The sequence below is a fragment of the Rhipicephalus microplus genome, chromosome 4 (genome assembly GCF_043290135.1).
Source record: "Rhipicephalus microplus isolate Deutch F79 chromosome 4, USDA_Rmic, whole genome shotgun sequence".
Classification (NCBI taxonomy): domain Eukaryota; kingdom Metazoa; phylum Arthropoda; class Arachnida; order Ixodida; family Ixodidae; genus Rhipicephalus; species Rhipicephalus microplus.
Genome location: NC_134703.1, coordinates 51,611,984 through 51,628,425, shown reverse-complemented (window position 1 = coordinate 51,628,425; position 16,442 = coordinate 51,611,984). Strand labels below are relative to the sequence as shown.

At 44.0% G+C, this 16,442-nt stretch overlaps 1 protein-coding gene across 1 annotated transcript; it reads right to left on the bottom strand.

Moving 5' to 3' along the window:
* Positions 1–310: 310 nt before the first annotated feature.
* Positions 311–2,458, bottom strand: LOC142813908 (uncharacterized). Its single transcript, XM_075891866.1, has 3 exons — positions 2,265–2,458; positions 1,904–2,181; positions 311–700 (listed from the first exon to the last, which is right to left on the bottom strand). The coding sequence occupies exons 1-3, from the start codon at positions 2,360–2,362 to the stop codon at positions 561–563; spliced, it is 516 nt and encodes a 171-aa protein (XP_075747981.1). The 5' UTR covers positions 2,363–2,458; the 3' UTR covers positions 311–560.
* Between the last annotated feature and the right edge of the window lie 13,984 nt (positions 2,459–16,442).

Sequence of the window (16,442 nt, the reverse complement as noted above, 5' to 3'; positions counted from 1 at the left end):
AGCCATGCCAGCTGCACTCATGTTGGGAGCTAGAAAAATTGACCCCAGTATGGGCACACATGTGATTCTTCAAAGTAATGACATAATTTCAAGTAAACCTTTAGTGGCTCATTGCATTAAGCAGGGTGACACGAAGCAACAAAACACCTGCACCAGTAGGATTGCTGAAGTTTTAATTAAACAACGTAGGAAAAAATATTCACCATTATAGCGGTTGCCACTGGTGTCTGGGGAAGTTATCACATCAGAGAGCGAAGACATTTATTCATTAAAAATATCCATTCAGTGCTATGAGATGGTATGGCTGCATATGCTCAATCAACAACAGCGAATACAAAACAGTGTTATGCGGTAAGCTGTATAGATGATAAGAACAATGCAGAAGATGTGGCAGATTATCACGCTGTCCACATGCACAGGAACACTGCTGTGCAAAATAAGTGAAGGCAGTTTTACCTAACAACGGCCTTTACAGGTTTTCAAGAGTATGCTGGCAAAAATGTATATAAGTGCCTCACCAATTCTTCGTTATAGTGAATTATGTTGAAACTCTAATATTTTTACATACATTGTGCCTCAGCTGATAAGGGCCAGTCAAAATGGCAGCGGGTGTCTGGATCGTCCACATCATTTGCAGTACCTTCATTCTCCCTTGCATACATGCTACGCAGCAGTGAAGCCGCTGGGGTCACTGCGTCACCTTGTACAGATGGAAATATATTAAAACACATGAAATCAAAAACCAGTGCCTTTTTAGTGATGTTAGTTACACAAGTTCCCTAACATTTCACACTGAAATAGGTGCATATTTGCTTTCAATCAGGCTGAACAACACGAGTGACCCTAAACGCTAGAAAGCATTGTTGCAGCACATCATTTGAATATTTGTGAATGCAGTTACTTGATGGGACCGACAACCGGTAGAAATGTGACTACATCTAAGCAGAAATAAAAAACAAACATGAAAATAGTGACAGATTACAGCAGCCTTTTCACATTGTAAGTAGGATTTATATTTTGAATATTTTTTTAAAAGCACCCAAAAACAAGTATGTCCTACAGCCCAGAAGAAGCCCCTCGCAGCTAGATTCCTGAGTCTATTGCTGCTGTATGCAGTTGCATATTCCCATGCTGTCATGCATGCCATCATCAAAATTACAGCACGTATAACAAAACCTGCTCTATTCTGTGTTTTATTTACTAGGCAAAAAGAAGTTGCACGGTGAGAAGCGGTGCAGCCTTTTGAGCAGCCAGTGCACCTTGTTAAGCTGCTGCGTAAGCGCATAGAGTGTGCACATGCACAGTGTACTGCCTTGCTCGGACACGAACCACTCTTGCGCTCACTGTTTGAGGCATGTGTTGTCACGTGCATCTCCAACCGCAAATTCACTGGAGATAGAAACAAATTATTACAAATGTTTCACAGCATTTCACTTGTTACTATTCTGTGATTAGACACACTGATTATTAAGCTTTTCATTGTGCTAAAAAATAGGTGCCATAACAATAGGTTGTTGTTCCCTTTGAGGTAGTTAAGAAGACGGATTATCAGATAATTGAGGAGCATTCGTAGCGACCGCAATAACAGTGTCATCGTGAAATTCACTCCAAAAAATTTATCAGGTGAAAATAGCAATTATCTCGTGCATATCAACTGGAAATGAAAACTTTCAGAAAGTCACACATTGACAGATTTAGGTGTGAATAATAATGCTAACATAAATGTATCATATGGGTCAACCAATACAGAGCATATTTGGCCTCGAATTGTGCAAGTTAATTTGATTGAACGATGCAGATGAGTGCCAATGTTTCAGAGCTTCCTTCTCCACGCCTTATGAAACAAGAAAAAGAAAAAAAAGGGTGGGGGGGGGGGGGGGGGGGATTGTAGCGAGGTTCTTACCAGATTGATTGCTTATCTCCGCTGCTGATTCAGCAGCATAGCACTCCAGCGCGGCGATGTGGCGGTCGTCCCAACTGGCCTGCGCGGTGTGTCTGACCCGCTTAGCAGTGGACCCCGACGCAGACTCTGGCGCGGTCTCTGATGCGGAAGCTGGAGTGTTCTTCGCACGGTGCTTCCGAACAGCCGACCGTGGTGGCCGATACGAATATTCGGCGGCAAGGTCCGCCACGTGCTGGAGAAGTACATCGATTGCCGCGTATTCTTCTTCTGTTCCCGATCTAGTCAAGCAAACAATCACGTTTACAAAGTTTGGCCACAACGTGGTGGCTTGAAGATAACGTGAAATATACGGTCTACTAACTTTTTTCTGTTTTTCGCGTCATTCCGTATGAAGTGGGCCAGGAGAAGGTCAACGCGCTCTTTAACACTTCGCGAATTAAGTGTTCGCCGCAGCAGCATTGACACTCTCTCAGTGATCGTGTGCCACCGAGAAGCATTTTCGTACGGGTTAAGTACAAGAACTTCTTCGAGTATAATTTTATCGTCGGAAGGCGAGTAGCGCGTACGCGGCGCCATCCTGGTAGCAGGCCTCGAAGTAGCCATCTTGTTCTTTTAGGTTTCTGTTAGGCTCGGCTTGACTCGGCTCAAAGAAAAGGGAAGCCGGTAATGGCAACCTTGGAAGCATCTCGGGCGTTTGGGCGTTTGAGCGTGTCCGGTAAACGCCCGTAAGGCACGCGCATGCGCAGTTCAGACCCGGTAAACCGGTATCCACAAACTTTTTTTCCGTATAGCGGTGCGCCGGACAGACTAAAATCCTCTTATGTTGCTCAAGTTTCAGCGTTCATACTTGTGCAATTGTCGATTAAAAAGCAAGTATTGCGCTTGTCTGGGGCACCATAACAACACGTAAATATTCTGCATGTGCACATTTTACTAGAAAAGGCATACATAAGTAATTTTAAGGACTGTAGCGCTTATCACGCTGCGCTGACCAACCAACGCTTGTACGGAAAGGAGAGTGTTTCCAACGCTTTCCTAAAACGAGACGGTGGAGGCACCTACCCGTCGCCTTGCGTTCTACACCTTGTCACCTCTGAGGCGGGCGCGTACACCCGTCTCAGAGCCACGCGCTTTGTTTTTGAAAAAAAAAAAAAACTGCCAGATGGCGCTCATGTCTCACGTGTGACGCGACTTGGTGCGCCCGTTCGCCTCCGCAGCACGCTCGAGGCACTCTAACGCAGCGCGTCCAGAATACCATTCACCGATTTTCTTTAGCAGAGCATCAAATAAATGTTTTGTTCACTCTCTCCACACGCAAGACTATCGCATTTCGACGACATTAGCAGAATAAATGCAGATACGGGGCCATTTTTTTTTTCGACTGTGAGACTCATCGCCTAACTTGTGGTATCGTTCAACTCAGCAGGTGGCCGTGACCTCACCGAAGCCAATCTTGTTGCAGTGAGTTGATCTTTCGTCCGTCCATGCGTGGGACTCCGACGCTCTGAGGTGGCCCCCATATAGTTTCCTGAAATTAACTAGAGGGGACTCAGTCACTGCGATCGTTCAGCGACCATGGGAATGATGGGTAGTACATACATTTGCCTAGTCTTCATACTTGCGGGTGGCGACTCGTACTTTCGGCTTCGTTTAATGCTGTGTTTCGATTTTGCTTTAAAAGATTCAGCCCTTTTGAACTTCGTGACCTGATTTAGAAAGGTCAGTCTTAAATAATAAGGTGGTGAAGCACAATCGCTGAACGTTTGCTGATTTTTGTTTCGTGAGAAAACAACTTCAAGCCACACGAACCCACATGGAGCCAAAAGAAGGCCAGAAGTACGAAGATTAGAGAAATGTGTGTACTACCCATCATTCCCGTGCTCACTGAAGTGCCATGCGTTGCAGCTCCCGTAGACACTATAGCGCTAGAGTTCCCTCTAGTGTATATTAGGAAACTCGATGGAGTAAGACTCTTCCTTGGTGCGAGCGAGCGCTCTGTATGATACAGATGGCAATGCTATTCGTAGTTTTGACTGCGTAACGCCTGGCCACGACGACAGCCTACAATCAGAACATGCAACAGCATACCACAGCTCAGTCTTTAAAAGTGATCGGCATTAAAAAAAAAAGGATCGCCACACACACGATATAGGTTTGTGTGGCTTATTCCAGTGAGTCTCACAATGACGCAAAACAAACAAGTTTGGTTTCTCGGTTTTTTTATTCATTAGTTATTTATAACAAATTACATAGCTTTTCATATCAGTCTAAGCTTTGAGGGTTCTTGCATGAATTTGCTTAAATATAGAGGTGGATTACCTCATAAATCTATTGCCGCAATAACTTCTCGAATCCTTTAAGAACGAGTGAAATTGCGGGGATTTGTTGCGAGCTTGAAGCACTTACTTTCTCGTTTCATTGCGATGAGCTCGCCGAAAGCTCCACAGGTAGAGTGTTGTGGCAAAAAAAAAAGTACGTCACATACGCGTAATGACCTTGAATGTGCCTCGCGAAGCGCTATCGCTTTTTTCCGCCGCCATCTTTCGTCGTGCTAGTGTTGCTACTGCCTAATTGGAGGCTGGTGCCGGCACATGGCGACATTCCGTGGGAAGAAGCGCATCTGATCAAAACACCACTCCTTAGTTATGTGAGCTACCTGCCACAGACCACAATTTGCTGTTTGACGTCATACAGCTGACGTTTCGCCCACGGATGTGAGTGAGGACATGTATGTATGAGCTAGGTCTATTAAGAAAATGGAAACTTTGCGCCCCACTTGTACGATCTACGTACCACGCATGACCGCGAAATTTGTTTGAAATGGCTACCGCAGTATTTTCTTTTCGTATACTTTGTGACAACTTCTCTTGGCAGAGAAGCGGAGGTGGTGGAGGCGAGGTTTCGGCGGGGTTTCAACAGGAGATTGTGAGTCATTTCGGTTTTGCTCACCAATCCCATTAACACGTTGAGAAAAAAGACCTATACACAAAAATGCGAATAGGACAGCCATTTTGATTGCTCAGTGTACCTATTGTCATATTACGAGGCGCTGCACCGTGCTCCCTACAGATGGTTTGATTGATTGATTTGTGGGCTTTAAAGTCCCAAAAGCACCATATGAGTATGATAGACGCCGTAGTGGAGGGCTTCGGAAATTCCCACCACCTGGGGTTTTTTAACGTGCACCCGAATCTGAGTACACGGGCCTACAACATTCCCGCCTCCATCGGAAATGCAGCCGCCACAGCCGGGATTTGATCCCGCGACCTGCGGGTCAGCAGCCGAATACCTTAGCCCCTAAACCACCGTGGCGGGGCGTGCTCCCTACCGAACTGCAGAAATAGGGCTCCCTCTTTCTCTTCTAACTTCTACCACCACCACCACCACCACCACCACCATGATATTACGAGTATACTTTTCTTGGAGAACTAAGGAAAGCGTTTCCGGCTTTCCACTCACCCATTCATGTCAACGACGCCATGTTTTTTGTTTGTTTTTCGGAAAGTAGGCGTGCTGGAAAGGTGGTGATGTTTAAGAAATGCAAAGAAAAGGAAGGCATTCTTATAACGTGAACAATCGCTGTATTTTATATATGACTCCCCGCAAGCTTTTCGGTCTCATAATAATTGTAGCATTATTTCTATCACCAAGGATATATGAGAAAATTACACGCTAACTTAGGCGCGACTTTCTGGCATGGTTCCGCGCTACTGCAAAGAAAAGTGGTGACCGAGTGTAGCGCGTGTGTCGTCACCAAGCCCCAAGTATTTCTCTTTTCTCTCCTCCGGACGAGCACGCTGGAAACTACGCACAGAGGAATAACTCGGAAGAAAACAGTATCCTCAAGTGCTTTCGCTCCAGGTGTGGTTAAGCTCCTCGTAGAATTCGTACCCAAAAGAAACAAATCGGATTGAATACGACGCAATAGTTTAATTTATTCAACTTCGAGTACACGTAAATCTTCTCGTGTGTATCCAGCGGGCGAGCAGGGCTCTAAGCTGTATTCCCGCGACTTTGAGGAATGACCGTTCGCATGAGTTTATTGATATGTGGGGTTCAACGTCCAGAAACCACCATATGATTATGAGAGACGCCGTAGTGGAGGGCTCCGGATATTTAGACCACCTGGGGTTCTTTAACGTGCACCCAATACTGAGCACACGGGCCTACAACACTTCCACCTCTATAGGAAATGCAGCCGCCGCAGCCGGGATTCGATCCCGCGACCTGTGGGTTAGCGGCCAAGTGCCTTAGCCACTAGACCACCGTTGTGGGGCGTTCGCATGAGGTGCTTCACTCCTGTTTATCACGGTAAGTTGCTAGCGGCAAGGCGTACATTACTCTCAGTTTCGTCAACAAGCGCTTATCATTAACTGCTCTGTCACTGAGGAAGCCTTCTCGTTTCTCCATGCATACCTGAAAAAACACATGTTGGGGGCAATACCGAAATAACGGGCACCAGGCAGTGCGTGTTGCTCGAGTGCAGGTTGTTGTTTCTGTACCAGCATCTCTTTATGCATGCTTCGCATGAGTCGTAATTAGGATGAGACCTTACACGACAAAGATCGATCATGAATACACGTGTGAATAGCGGCAGCAAGAAGGTGAATTGATAGGGCAATGAAGAGGTGAGGCAGCGTTTAAGATGCGTTTTTTCCTTATGTTTGTTATTGTATGACTCGTCAACGCTATACTGTTGCCAAGCTGACTCTTAAATACATAATGCATTCGTATTTTCAATATACATTCGCCTTTTAATGCTAACTGCTTTGCTTTTTTGTGAGTGCAAAATTGAAGTAAGGAGTGCCACGAAGGAGTGGTATTGCAAGGGAATTTAATTGAGAGGGGATGCTCCTTAACAGACGTAAAGCTCTTAGGGTAACTAAAATTGGGCAGTGGGTACTCTCCACACACACAATGTGTATACATATATAAAAGCTTGGTAACACATATGGGCGTCTTTCCATATTTACCAAGTTCATAGGTCAATTGCCATCTAGTGATCAATCCCGGAAAAAAAGGCGAAGGTTGTCACGTTTCACAATCCTTTAGAAACATTTGCGAGGCAAGCTTTATAAAATATATATTTATATTGGTGCGAAACGAAGGAATAAAGTACTTACGTTCGATAGATGTGTTCTAAAGTACATATCCTATCGTTTTAAGTGACAAAAATAAAGGCATGGCTGGTATGCATTGTAGACAAGACTGAGGGTTAATTTGGCCACGGGCTTGCCCGAAGGCCGTGGTATCGAATTCCAGCGATGGAAGCCGTATCTTTAAAGAGGCAATATGCTCAAGGCCAATATACCGACCTAAGTGTTCGTTAAAGCACCCAATGCTGTCGAAATATCCGTAGTCCGACAAAGCGACATTTGCCATAATCATATCGTTGTTTTCGGACGTAAAAACCTACTAATTATTACAAATACTCGAGGTTCTTTACCGAGCATGTGAATCTGAGTGTCTGAACCCGAACACTTTTGCATTAAAGCCCAAAATATATGCAGCTGCCTTGGTTGGGTATTGAACTCCCATCTCGAGCTTAGCGACGCAACGCCTAAGCCACCAAGCTGGCGCGTCAAGTAGGTAGTTAAAACCGATACCGAGTCCTTCCGTAAGTGTACCTTATAATTATAGAGCAGTGTTCGCAGCAGAACCACATAATTATTTTCGACCGGTGAAGGTTAACGTGTGAACAGGAGAATTGAGTGAGTGATCCTGTAGTACGTAATCGAATCAATCAGTTTAAGAAGTGCTGTGTCTCAGACAAGATAAGGTTGTTTAATGAGACATAAGAATTACAAAACATGCCTTGCATATGTTGCTACGTTTCATACCATAGAGGCCGCTTGGCCCAACGTCCCTATTACCGTTGGCTTGACCAGTGTGGGCAGTATACTGCTCACACATCTATAGATGTGTATAGTGTCGGATGTGAAAGAGAAAGCAAGAAAATGCGAAAAGGGATGAGTGCTGGCATGACATTTGGCGAGACAAAAGAGCGCCATCATGCTTTTATCTGTCATTCTTTAAGCAAGCAATTCCTGGAAGTACCCTGCTTTTCTAATGGCCGTGCTTCCTTGTTATTTTCACTCCCCTCTAATTGTGCTGGAAGTTGCGTACTTGCTACAGGCTATAGCTAAGCTTTACAGGCCATTTTCGCCTACTGCTGTTCTTTATTTTGCATACTACTTTTCCTTTGGTCCTCTATTATAGACCGTAGTGCACACCTATGTGGTGTGCATTCCAGTCATGGCCATAGGTCGGCAAATGTCCCCATAAACTTACTCACTCAGACTCAGCCAGACTCAGATCGAGCCATGAGAGTTAGCCTTAGTCAGTCCAAGTGAGCCATATGGTGGCAAGTTTAAACCCTAATGAGTCCGTTTGAGAATATATTTGGCAAGTCCGAGTTTGATTGAGTCCTAAGCGTAAAATATATTTCTTGAGCGAGTTCCCTCTTCCCTATTGCAAGGTAGCGAATCAGATACATGCTTTCCGGTTAACCTCCGTGCCTTTATTCATACCACCTCTCTCTCTCTTTCTCTTGAGTGAGTCCGACTGCATTCCAGATTTTCTTTTTTTTTTGTCACAGACAACCAAAACAATGTGCTCTTTTGTACAGACTTTGCTTGCAAAGAAGTAATTCAGGCAGAGATGCTTTGTTTGTTCCAAGAATAGTTGGTTCAGACGCACTACGGCCACTATCCCGACTCAAAGCAATGTGAGAAACACAACAGTAATAAAAAGCGCCACATTATAGCGGAGAAATAAGAACAACCGGCGTGCGAACTTTACTCGGACTCGTCTGAACAAGCTCAGTTCTTAATGAAAGGGACACTAAAGGCAAATATTAAGTCGATGTTCATTGCTGAAATAGTGGTCGAGAAGCCTCGTAGTGCTACTTTTGTACCAAGACGGAAGTGGTTATTTTGAAATAGTATCACGTTTTATTGGTCTACATCGCGTTAGCACACTTACAATCACCCGCCTCAATTATAACCTTTCACGTCACTGTTGCTGTGTACAACGTTGCCCGGCTTTCCTGCTTGGCCACCGACACTAGTAGCAGCATAGCGAAAGTACCGGGAGTCATAGCAGCAACGACCGCCATTAAACAATTTATTACTATAGCATCCGAGATGGCAAACCTGTTTGGTTCAACTGGACCCCACTAGATGGCACCACCTGTCCAGTTTACGAGACAAATATTGACGTTTTGGATCACACGCGCCACTTGCCATGGTAACATCCAGCACTTCTTTTGTCAATGAATAAACAGAAACAAACAGTTTATTTTCACCACAGTGTAACACTGTGATGAAAATATACTTCAAACTTCAAACTTCAAAAAAAGCAGTATTTCATTAGGTCTCTTCATGGACGGAAGGTTATATAGTGCGGCTAGTTTGACTACTAGTGATTCATTGTAGGCGGTAACTCTGACGCCATCGGGATAACTTTGCGAATGTCTTAATCGCACCGCATGTGTTCTCGCGCATTTACATCGATTTCTCGGTAAGTAGGTCACCGTTGTCGATAATATTGTTTTACACGTTGCATGCATTGAGCTTTCCTCTGTCAGAAATTGTTACATGACTCTAGTGTCCCTTTACCAGTGAGCTTTTCAACGAAAAACGAAGTATTTTCATGGACCACTTGGTATCTACTAAATCATTGCTTATTTGAAGTCGCGGTGAGGCTGGTTTGTTATATGTTATTATTTAAAGTTAGGACTACTATCAGTTTACTGTGGATTATGAAGCGCACACATACATAAACCACATAGCGCTGTTGAGGGGACGGGGTGTGTTTATGAGTATACATGTGTGTGTGAATGTAGATGAGAAAATGTCTTGTTGTGCTTAACTGTCTAGGTAACGAATATTTGTATCGCAGTCCCCAGGATCTCACGTAGAGGCTATCAATCGCTGCAATGCATATACATGTACCAGCAGGCTTTCTTAATCATGCATATAAATGAATTAAGTCTTTGAAAACGCACAAACATACAAGTGCAGAATACTCCAAATTCAAGGAGGCCAAGCAACGATGTTCTTTGTCTCTATTTCTATCTCCCTTTCCTCGAGAATTGTCCCTTCCTGGCAGTGCACGCCAGGCCGATATTTTCATGCATTTTAGTAATGAACCAGAATTTGCCATTAGGGTGAGTGCAGATACGATCTTATAAGTAGTGCAGTATTTGCTTACCGTACAAAGGCACCAATTATGCGTATGCCTCGTATCGCTGCCAGATAAGGTATTTATCTGTTTATTTATTTACTTCGAGAAGACCGACTTACATTGAGTAGTCTGGCGTATATGCTACCTACGTACTACTTGCATCGTACGTAGGCAGTACCGGACACACATATTCAGAGGCGAAGCATGGGGGAATGGTGAGCACTGCTCCAACCCACCACCTGTCGTGTCGTTTCACGATGCAGCATAGATGAGCGGGGCGCGTAGCTTCCGGAGACACTCCCGCAAAAGCGCTATCTTCGTCGACATTCGAGACGAGTAATGAACTGTACTGATAGAGACCGTAGGCGAAGGTGAGGAAAGATGTTGCAGGACAAAAAAAAAAAAAACTGCCCCCTCGTATGCATGGTGTAAACCGACGAACTCGGTGAACCGGCAGGAATTGATTTTGACGGAGAGTGCGTTATCGCTCTTGAAATGTTCCTAACTGGTTTTGTGCAAAGGCAAGCAAAGGTGCTCAGCGGGCTGCGGTGGACGTGCAGATGCTGGTCGGCCGCTGCGACAGCCGCATATCGTCGCCGCTTCTTTACGCCGACGCTCCGACGCTCTTTCCGGGAATCAACACATGCGCAGGCGGCGACGCAGGCAACGCGTGATAAGCGGGGCTCGCATAAACGGGTTTCTCATCTTCCTCTTGTACCTTCTACACACAGGCCGGGGGTGAGCGATGCTGTTTCGTTATGGCCATTCCTTCAAGATGAGGCGATTGTTCCATAGCAAATATACCTAGGGTGTTTGCTAACGAAACGCAATGCGAAAACAAGACAAAAGTTTTTACTTTGGCAACCACTGCCGCGAATACTCGAATCAAGTTCAATAAAGCCCATTTCTCTTTGCTTAAAGGAGAGTAGCGGGCAAAGGGAAATTGAAGGGAAGGTTTGTGTATTACAGTCAGTCTCTGAAGATGTATGCAAGAGTTCGTGTAGCAGGTCGTGGGATCGAATCCCGGCTGCGGCGGCTGCATTTTCGATGAAGGCGAAAATGCTGTAGCCCCGTGTGCTCAGATTTGGGTGCACGTTAAAAAAACCCAGGTGGCCCGAAATTTCCGGAGCCCTCCATTACGGCGTGTCTCATAATCATATGATGGTTTTGGAACGTTAAACCCCATAAATATAACAATTATACAGTGGTTCGTGTACTTAGGAGAGTTAATCATCATCATCATCATGCTACTCCCACTGCAGGACAAAGGCCTTTCCCATGATCCATCACTCAACCCGGTCTTTTGCTAGAGTAACCTAGATTGTGCTTAGATACCTGCGAACGTTGTATCCCCCTCCGTAAGAGACTTAGTCACGTTACGAAAACTCTATGGGAGAAATGGATGAGATCAAGCGTGTATGCGGTGGATATCACTGATTAACAGAGAAGTTATACTGCTGAAATATATATATATATATATATATATATATATATATATATATATATATATATATATATATATATATATATATATATATATATATATATATATATATATGAATGTCCGCTGGATGGTGGTACTTGGAGTGTTATTGTTATGGACGAATGGACACACAGACAGATGCATGGATGGAGGCATGAACGGACGCAGGGGCGGATGCATGGTCGAACGCAGGGACGGACGTACGAACAGGCACACGCACGGACGGGCGGACGGAGGCACGGACGATCACACAGACGAACAATTGGACGGACAGAAACAAGAACGACTCCGTGGATATGCTGCCAGTTTTTTTGCCTCGAACCTCATTTTCATTTTTCTCCCTCTCTGTGTATTCTTTTTTCTGTGTTGCTTTGTTTTTCTTTCTACCAACCTCCATTTCTCTTTCTCGCTTGCTTCCTTTTTCTTTCTATTTTCTTCTTCTTCTGTTTATTTCTTTTTTTTCTTTCTCGTTCCAGCGTTTCTTTATATTTCTATATTTAATTGTTCCTCTCTGTTTATTTCATGGTCATGATGTGTAAGATATGCTTTACTATGTCCCGTTCTCCCTTTATTACTACTGACCCTCACATCTCTCCTGCTCATTCTCGCTTCGCATCCTTACTCTTTCCTTTGTATGGTACTCTCAAATACTTTCCTTGCTCTCTTGCTCTCTCGATCTTTCTTTCTCTCTTTCGTTTTCTCGCTTGCTTCATCTTTGTTTCAATCTTTTTACTCTATTTCTTTCAGATGACGTTTAGCTTACTCGTGTCTGTTGTGGACACAACAAAAAAGTTCCACTCACTCTTTTTCTATTCTTTCACTTTCTTTCGCTTTCTCATTGCTTCTATGCCATGTTTTACTCTCTTCCTTCTCGTTTTTCCTCCTCTTCACGCTCGCGCCACTTTCTGCAGCTGCCCTTCGCTTCTATTTTTCCTCCCTTTCCTATACTTATGTACTACACAAAGCTATATATGATGCTCTGCTAGAGCGCCTGGATAAACCAGCGTCCGTCACGTTGGTGTAGTGGTTGCCGTGCTCGGCTGCTGATCCGAAAATCCCGGGTTCGACCACGTCTGATGTGGTCGCATTTCGACGGGGTCGAAACGCTAGGGGCCCGCGTTCTGTGCGATTTAGGTGCACATTAAGCAACACCAGCTTGCCAAAATATCTGGAGCCCTCCATGACAGTTTTTCTCATAACCATATCGTACTGCTGTGGCTATTATTATTATTATTATTATTATTATTATTATTATTATTATTATTATTATTAATAATCATAGCACAATGCTTAATACGCTCGCCTTCTGATCGTGGTAACACGGATTTGAATTCAGCCTCGTCAAGAATTTATCTTTTCTTTAAATCTTTCTATTTTTCTCTTCTTTGATATCTTTCTTTCTTTCTTTCTCTCTCTATCTGAACTCACTCTCTTGTACATCAGTTTATTGTATTTTGCACCGCCGAAATCGTCTACTCGGAGCAAAGTAGAAGAAGAAGAACAAATGGTGATGAGGAAGAAGACAGCGCGTGCCAGTTCACGATGATTTAGAGTGCCGTGTTCTCCTATGTGTGAAAGCAATAAGCTATCCCCGTGTAACATATATATTAAAAATGCAGGATCTCTCCTGATATCTGGAGGAGCCTGCGAAGATCCTACGTGGTGGTGCCTGACCTACTGCCTTTCTTTCTTTCTTTCTTTCTTTCTTTCTTTCTTTCTTTCTTTCTTTCTTTCTTTCTTTCTTTCTTTCTTTCTTTCTTTCTTTCTTTCTTTCTTTCTTTCTTTCTTTCTTTCTTTCTTTCTTTCTTTCCATCGCATTGCAAAATGCTCATTTCTAGTGCCCTTAAGTACCTGTTGGCAGAAACGACAGTCGTGAATTGATAGACTACATGACGGATAGACTGAAATCTGGCAACGAGAAGTAACCTCAAATAAAGATAGCATGTCCATATCAAAAACATCTGATTGCCGACAAGCTGACAATACAGAGAACATCACTTATCGAAAAACAGCGCATACAAATACGTGTGTGGCTTGCGTACCTCGGATGGCCTCATTATTGTATACAATCTGGCACTATATGTGTTAAGCATTATTTCTTCATTACTCACTTATTCTATACCCGCGGCAGTGGTGCCGACCCTACACATTATTCAATAGGAACAACCACTTCAGAGCTCTTTTGTCACTTTTAAAGAGAGACGGCTCACTGCTCTCCCATAGTATAGAGTACCAAGGACTCTAAATTGTCTAAACTTTTCTCTCAGCCACCTTACGCCACAAAATTTACTCTGGAATTTACTCTAATTTGTACTGCAAGTTTTGTACGGTCAAGAAAGCGGACCTTAACCACACTATGTGGCAGTGCTTAAATAACTCCCCTCCCCCGAGCCTTCGTGAACAAATAACTAGTCAGCAGCTGTGGAAGGCTGCCATGCCGCACTGCTACAACCCGGCCTTCAGGAGGCTATCCTGAGGTGGTAGGGGAGGCCTACTGCGAGTAGGATCCCTCACCTTCTCGCAGTCACTTTCTCTTAAGACTGGATAAATAAAGTGGTTTGTCCCTCTCTCGCCGCGAACGGGCAGTTGTTAACTACACGTTGGCGCAGCAGACGCAACGCGTGTAAAGTTGATGTCACTGGTCTTTAACCAATCAGAACGATTGATTGTGTGGTTAGAAAAATTGTTCTACATTCTGGAGTACTTTGTTGTGTTGTCTGCTACAAGAGAACATTAAGCCATACCGGACACATATATCAGCACGCGAGAAGGCCAGGCTGAGAATTGATTTAGAACAAATGTTCGACTATTTAGAGTGCGTATATTTAGAGTGTGATGTACTCTTCTATGGGAGGTCAATAAGCTTGTGCGTTTAGAAATAGTGGATAACGATTTAGAAGTCTAGGTACACTACTAAGAGATATCATAAAGCCATCCCGTGGGCCTCACGCTTGATGAGGCTCTGTTGACAAAATTTGTGATTGGCGGCGCGTTGTGGTTTTCAAAGAAAATGGAATTAAGCTGTAATTACATATATATATATATATATATATATATATATATATATATATATATAAACAAGAAAGTTTAAGAACTGAAGAGTCTTAGTTTTTAGGTTAAAACTAACACACATTGCTGTTAGTTTGGCGCCAACTGTTAAGCCTACAATCTTATGAAATTCATAGTGTGAGATTGATTTTACGGGCAGGTTCGCACACTATATCTCATTAGGCAGCATTAGAATAAGGCAAGCAGAAATAATATTCATTGAGTGCGATAAAAATGATAGTATGACAGCGTACGACGTATGAGCAGTAGTAACGAACGCTGACGCAAAGATTGACCAGCCATAATCTAAAACGTTATTCTCAAAACCATTTTTTTTTTATTGGACGTCTATTCGTTTTGAAGCGCTAGAGCCGCAGTCACGGCTGCAGTAAATAACTGGCCTTGCTTTTCAGGTGGTGTGATGCTTATAGACTTTGTTAAAGATTGGGTGCTCCTGTGTATTGTATCCGTTGGTAGGCCCCGTAGTGTTGATCGAGTGCGAGAGACAAAGACGCCGTTTCGCTGCCTTGCTGCCACCTAGAAAGGCGTGGTGGCACCACTCGTGTGATGATTCGCTTGGCTCTACATAGGTAGCGCGGCATGTTCGGAAATGTGCGCAGCAGCTTTTTTGGACGGGTATCCACCAAATCTATTTATTCGCTGCGGTTTCGCAGACTATGTGGACGTTGCTTGCGTGAGTGCGGGACGTCGCCTCATTACGAAGGATTCGTGAATACATCGTCTCTGCCCCCGCCTGCAAACGTTGCTATTGCTGAGCAAAAAGCAATGGTGTGCGTGGTGGTAGCATTGGGTCGGGAGCTTCAAAAGGTTTCATTTTTGGGAGTAGTGATGTTCAGCACTACAGCGAAGAATTCCCATGCAGAGACATGAAAATTCGCTATTTCGGGGAATATTCCCTGCAAACCTTGACGAAATTCCCAGCATATTTCCCTGCACAGTAGTGCTAATTTTCGCCCCCATCCACGCTCACACATACTTTAATTACACGTGTCTGACGTACTGGCGACTTTTGAAATCACGACTAGCCACTCCACTGCAGCACAACAAAAGCGTGAAATTACTAATTTATATTCTGTTACTGCACTGCACGTTATCATGACTAGCCCCTCCACTGCCGCACAACGAAAGCATGACTTGAGTAATTTATATTCTGTTAGTGCACTGCACATTGTGGACTTCAAGTCCAAGACTGATAGTGAACCAGAAATTGCTCCATGTAAACATCAGAAACAAATCTCAAGGACCATGCTTGCGTGGTGCATGCGTCAAAACCGATTACAGCAGGCGAATGCGCACTGTGACAGCTAATTATCGGTCACTATAGGAGAATTGAACCATTCCTGAAATTCTCTGTAATATCGCGAGGATTCCTTTTTTCCCCTTTGGCTCAAAATGACGGGCAAAAATTCCCGGAAAAGGGGAAAATTTCCAGCACGGAACTTCACTGTTTGGGAGTGGTCCGATCGTACGATATGTCCGAGTGTGAGCGAATTGTGGTGAGTTAGAAAATCAGACGTATTATGAGTGAGGTTGAGAAAACCTTTAATCAGTCCGAGTCAAAGTGAATCCGTTTGAGAAAAGCTTTCGTAAGCTTGTGTTCTAGTGAGTGCTAAAAGCAAATTGCATTTCGCGAGTGAGCCAGAGTGAACTCAAAACTTTCTCGCCACTGTGGCTTTATGTATTCAACTTCAGCGTTACTATCAACCTTACTTCGGCTCCCGTTTGCACTCACGCCGACTCAAGCATAGTTCAAATCACCAGTGTTTATTTTCATTAGCCTGCTCAATTTTATTGATCAGA

Excerpts from the sequence above, each read along its gene's own strand:
- LOC142813908 (XM_075891866.1), bottom strand. The coding sequence starts at position 2,362 with ATGCTGCTGCGGCGAACACTTAATTCGCGAAGTGTTAAAGAGCGCGTT. Across the intron at positions 2,182-2,264 it reads GACGCGAAAAACAGAAAAAA|ATCGGGAACAGAAGAAGAAT; the intron begins GTTAGTAGACCG and ends TTGCTTGACTAG. Across the intron at positions 701-1,903 it reads GGAGATAAGCAATCAATCTG|GTGACGCAGTGACCCCAGCG; the intron begins GTAAGAACCTCG and ends CATCTGTACAAG.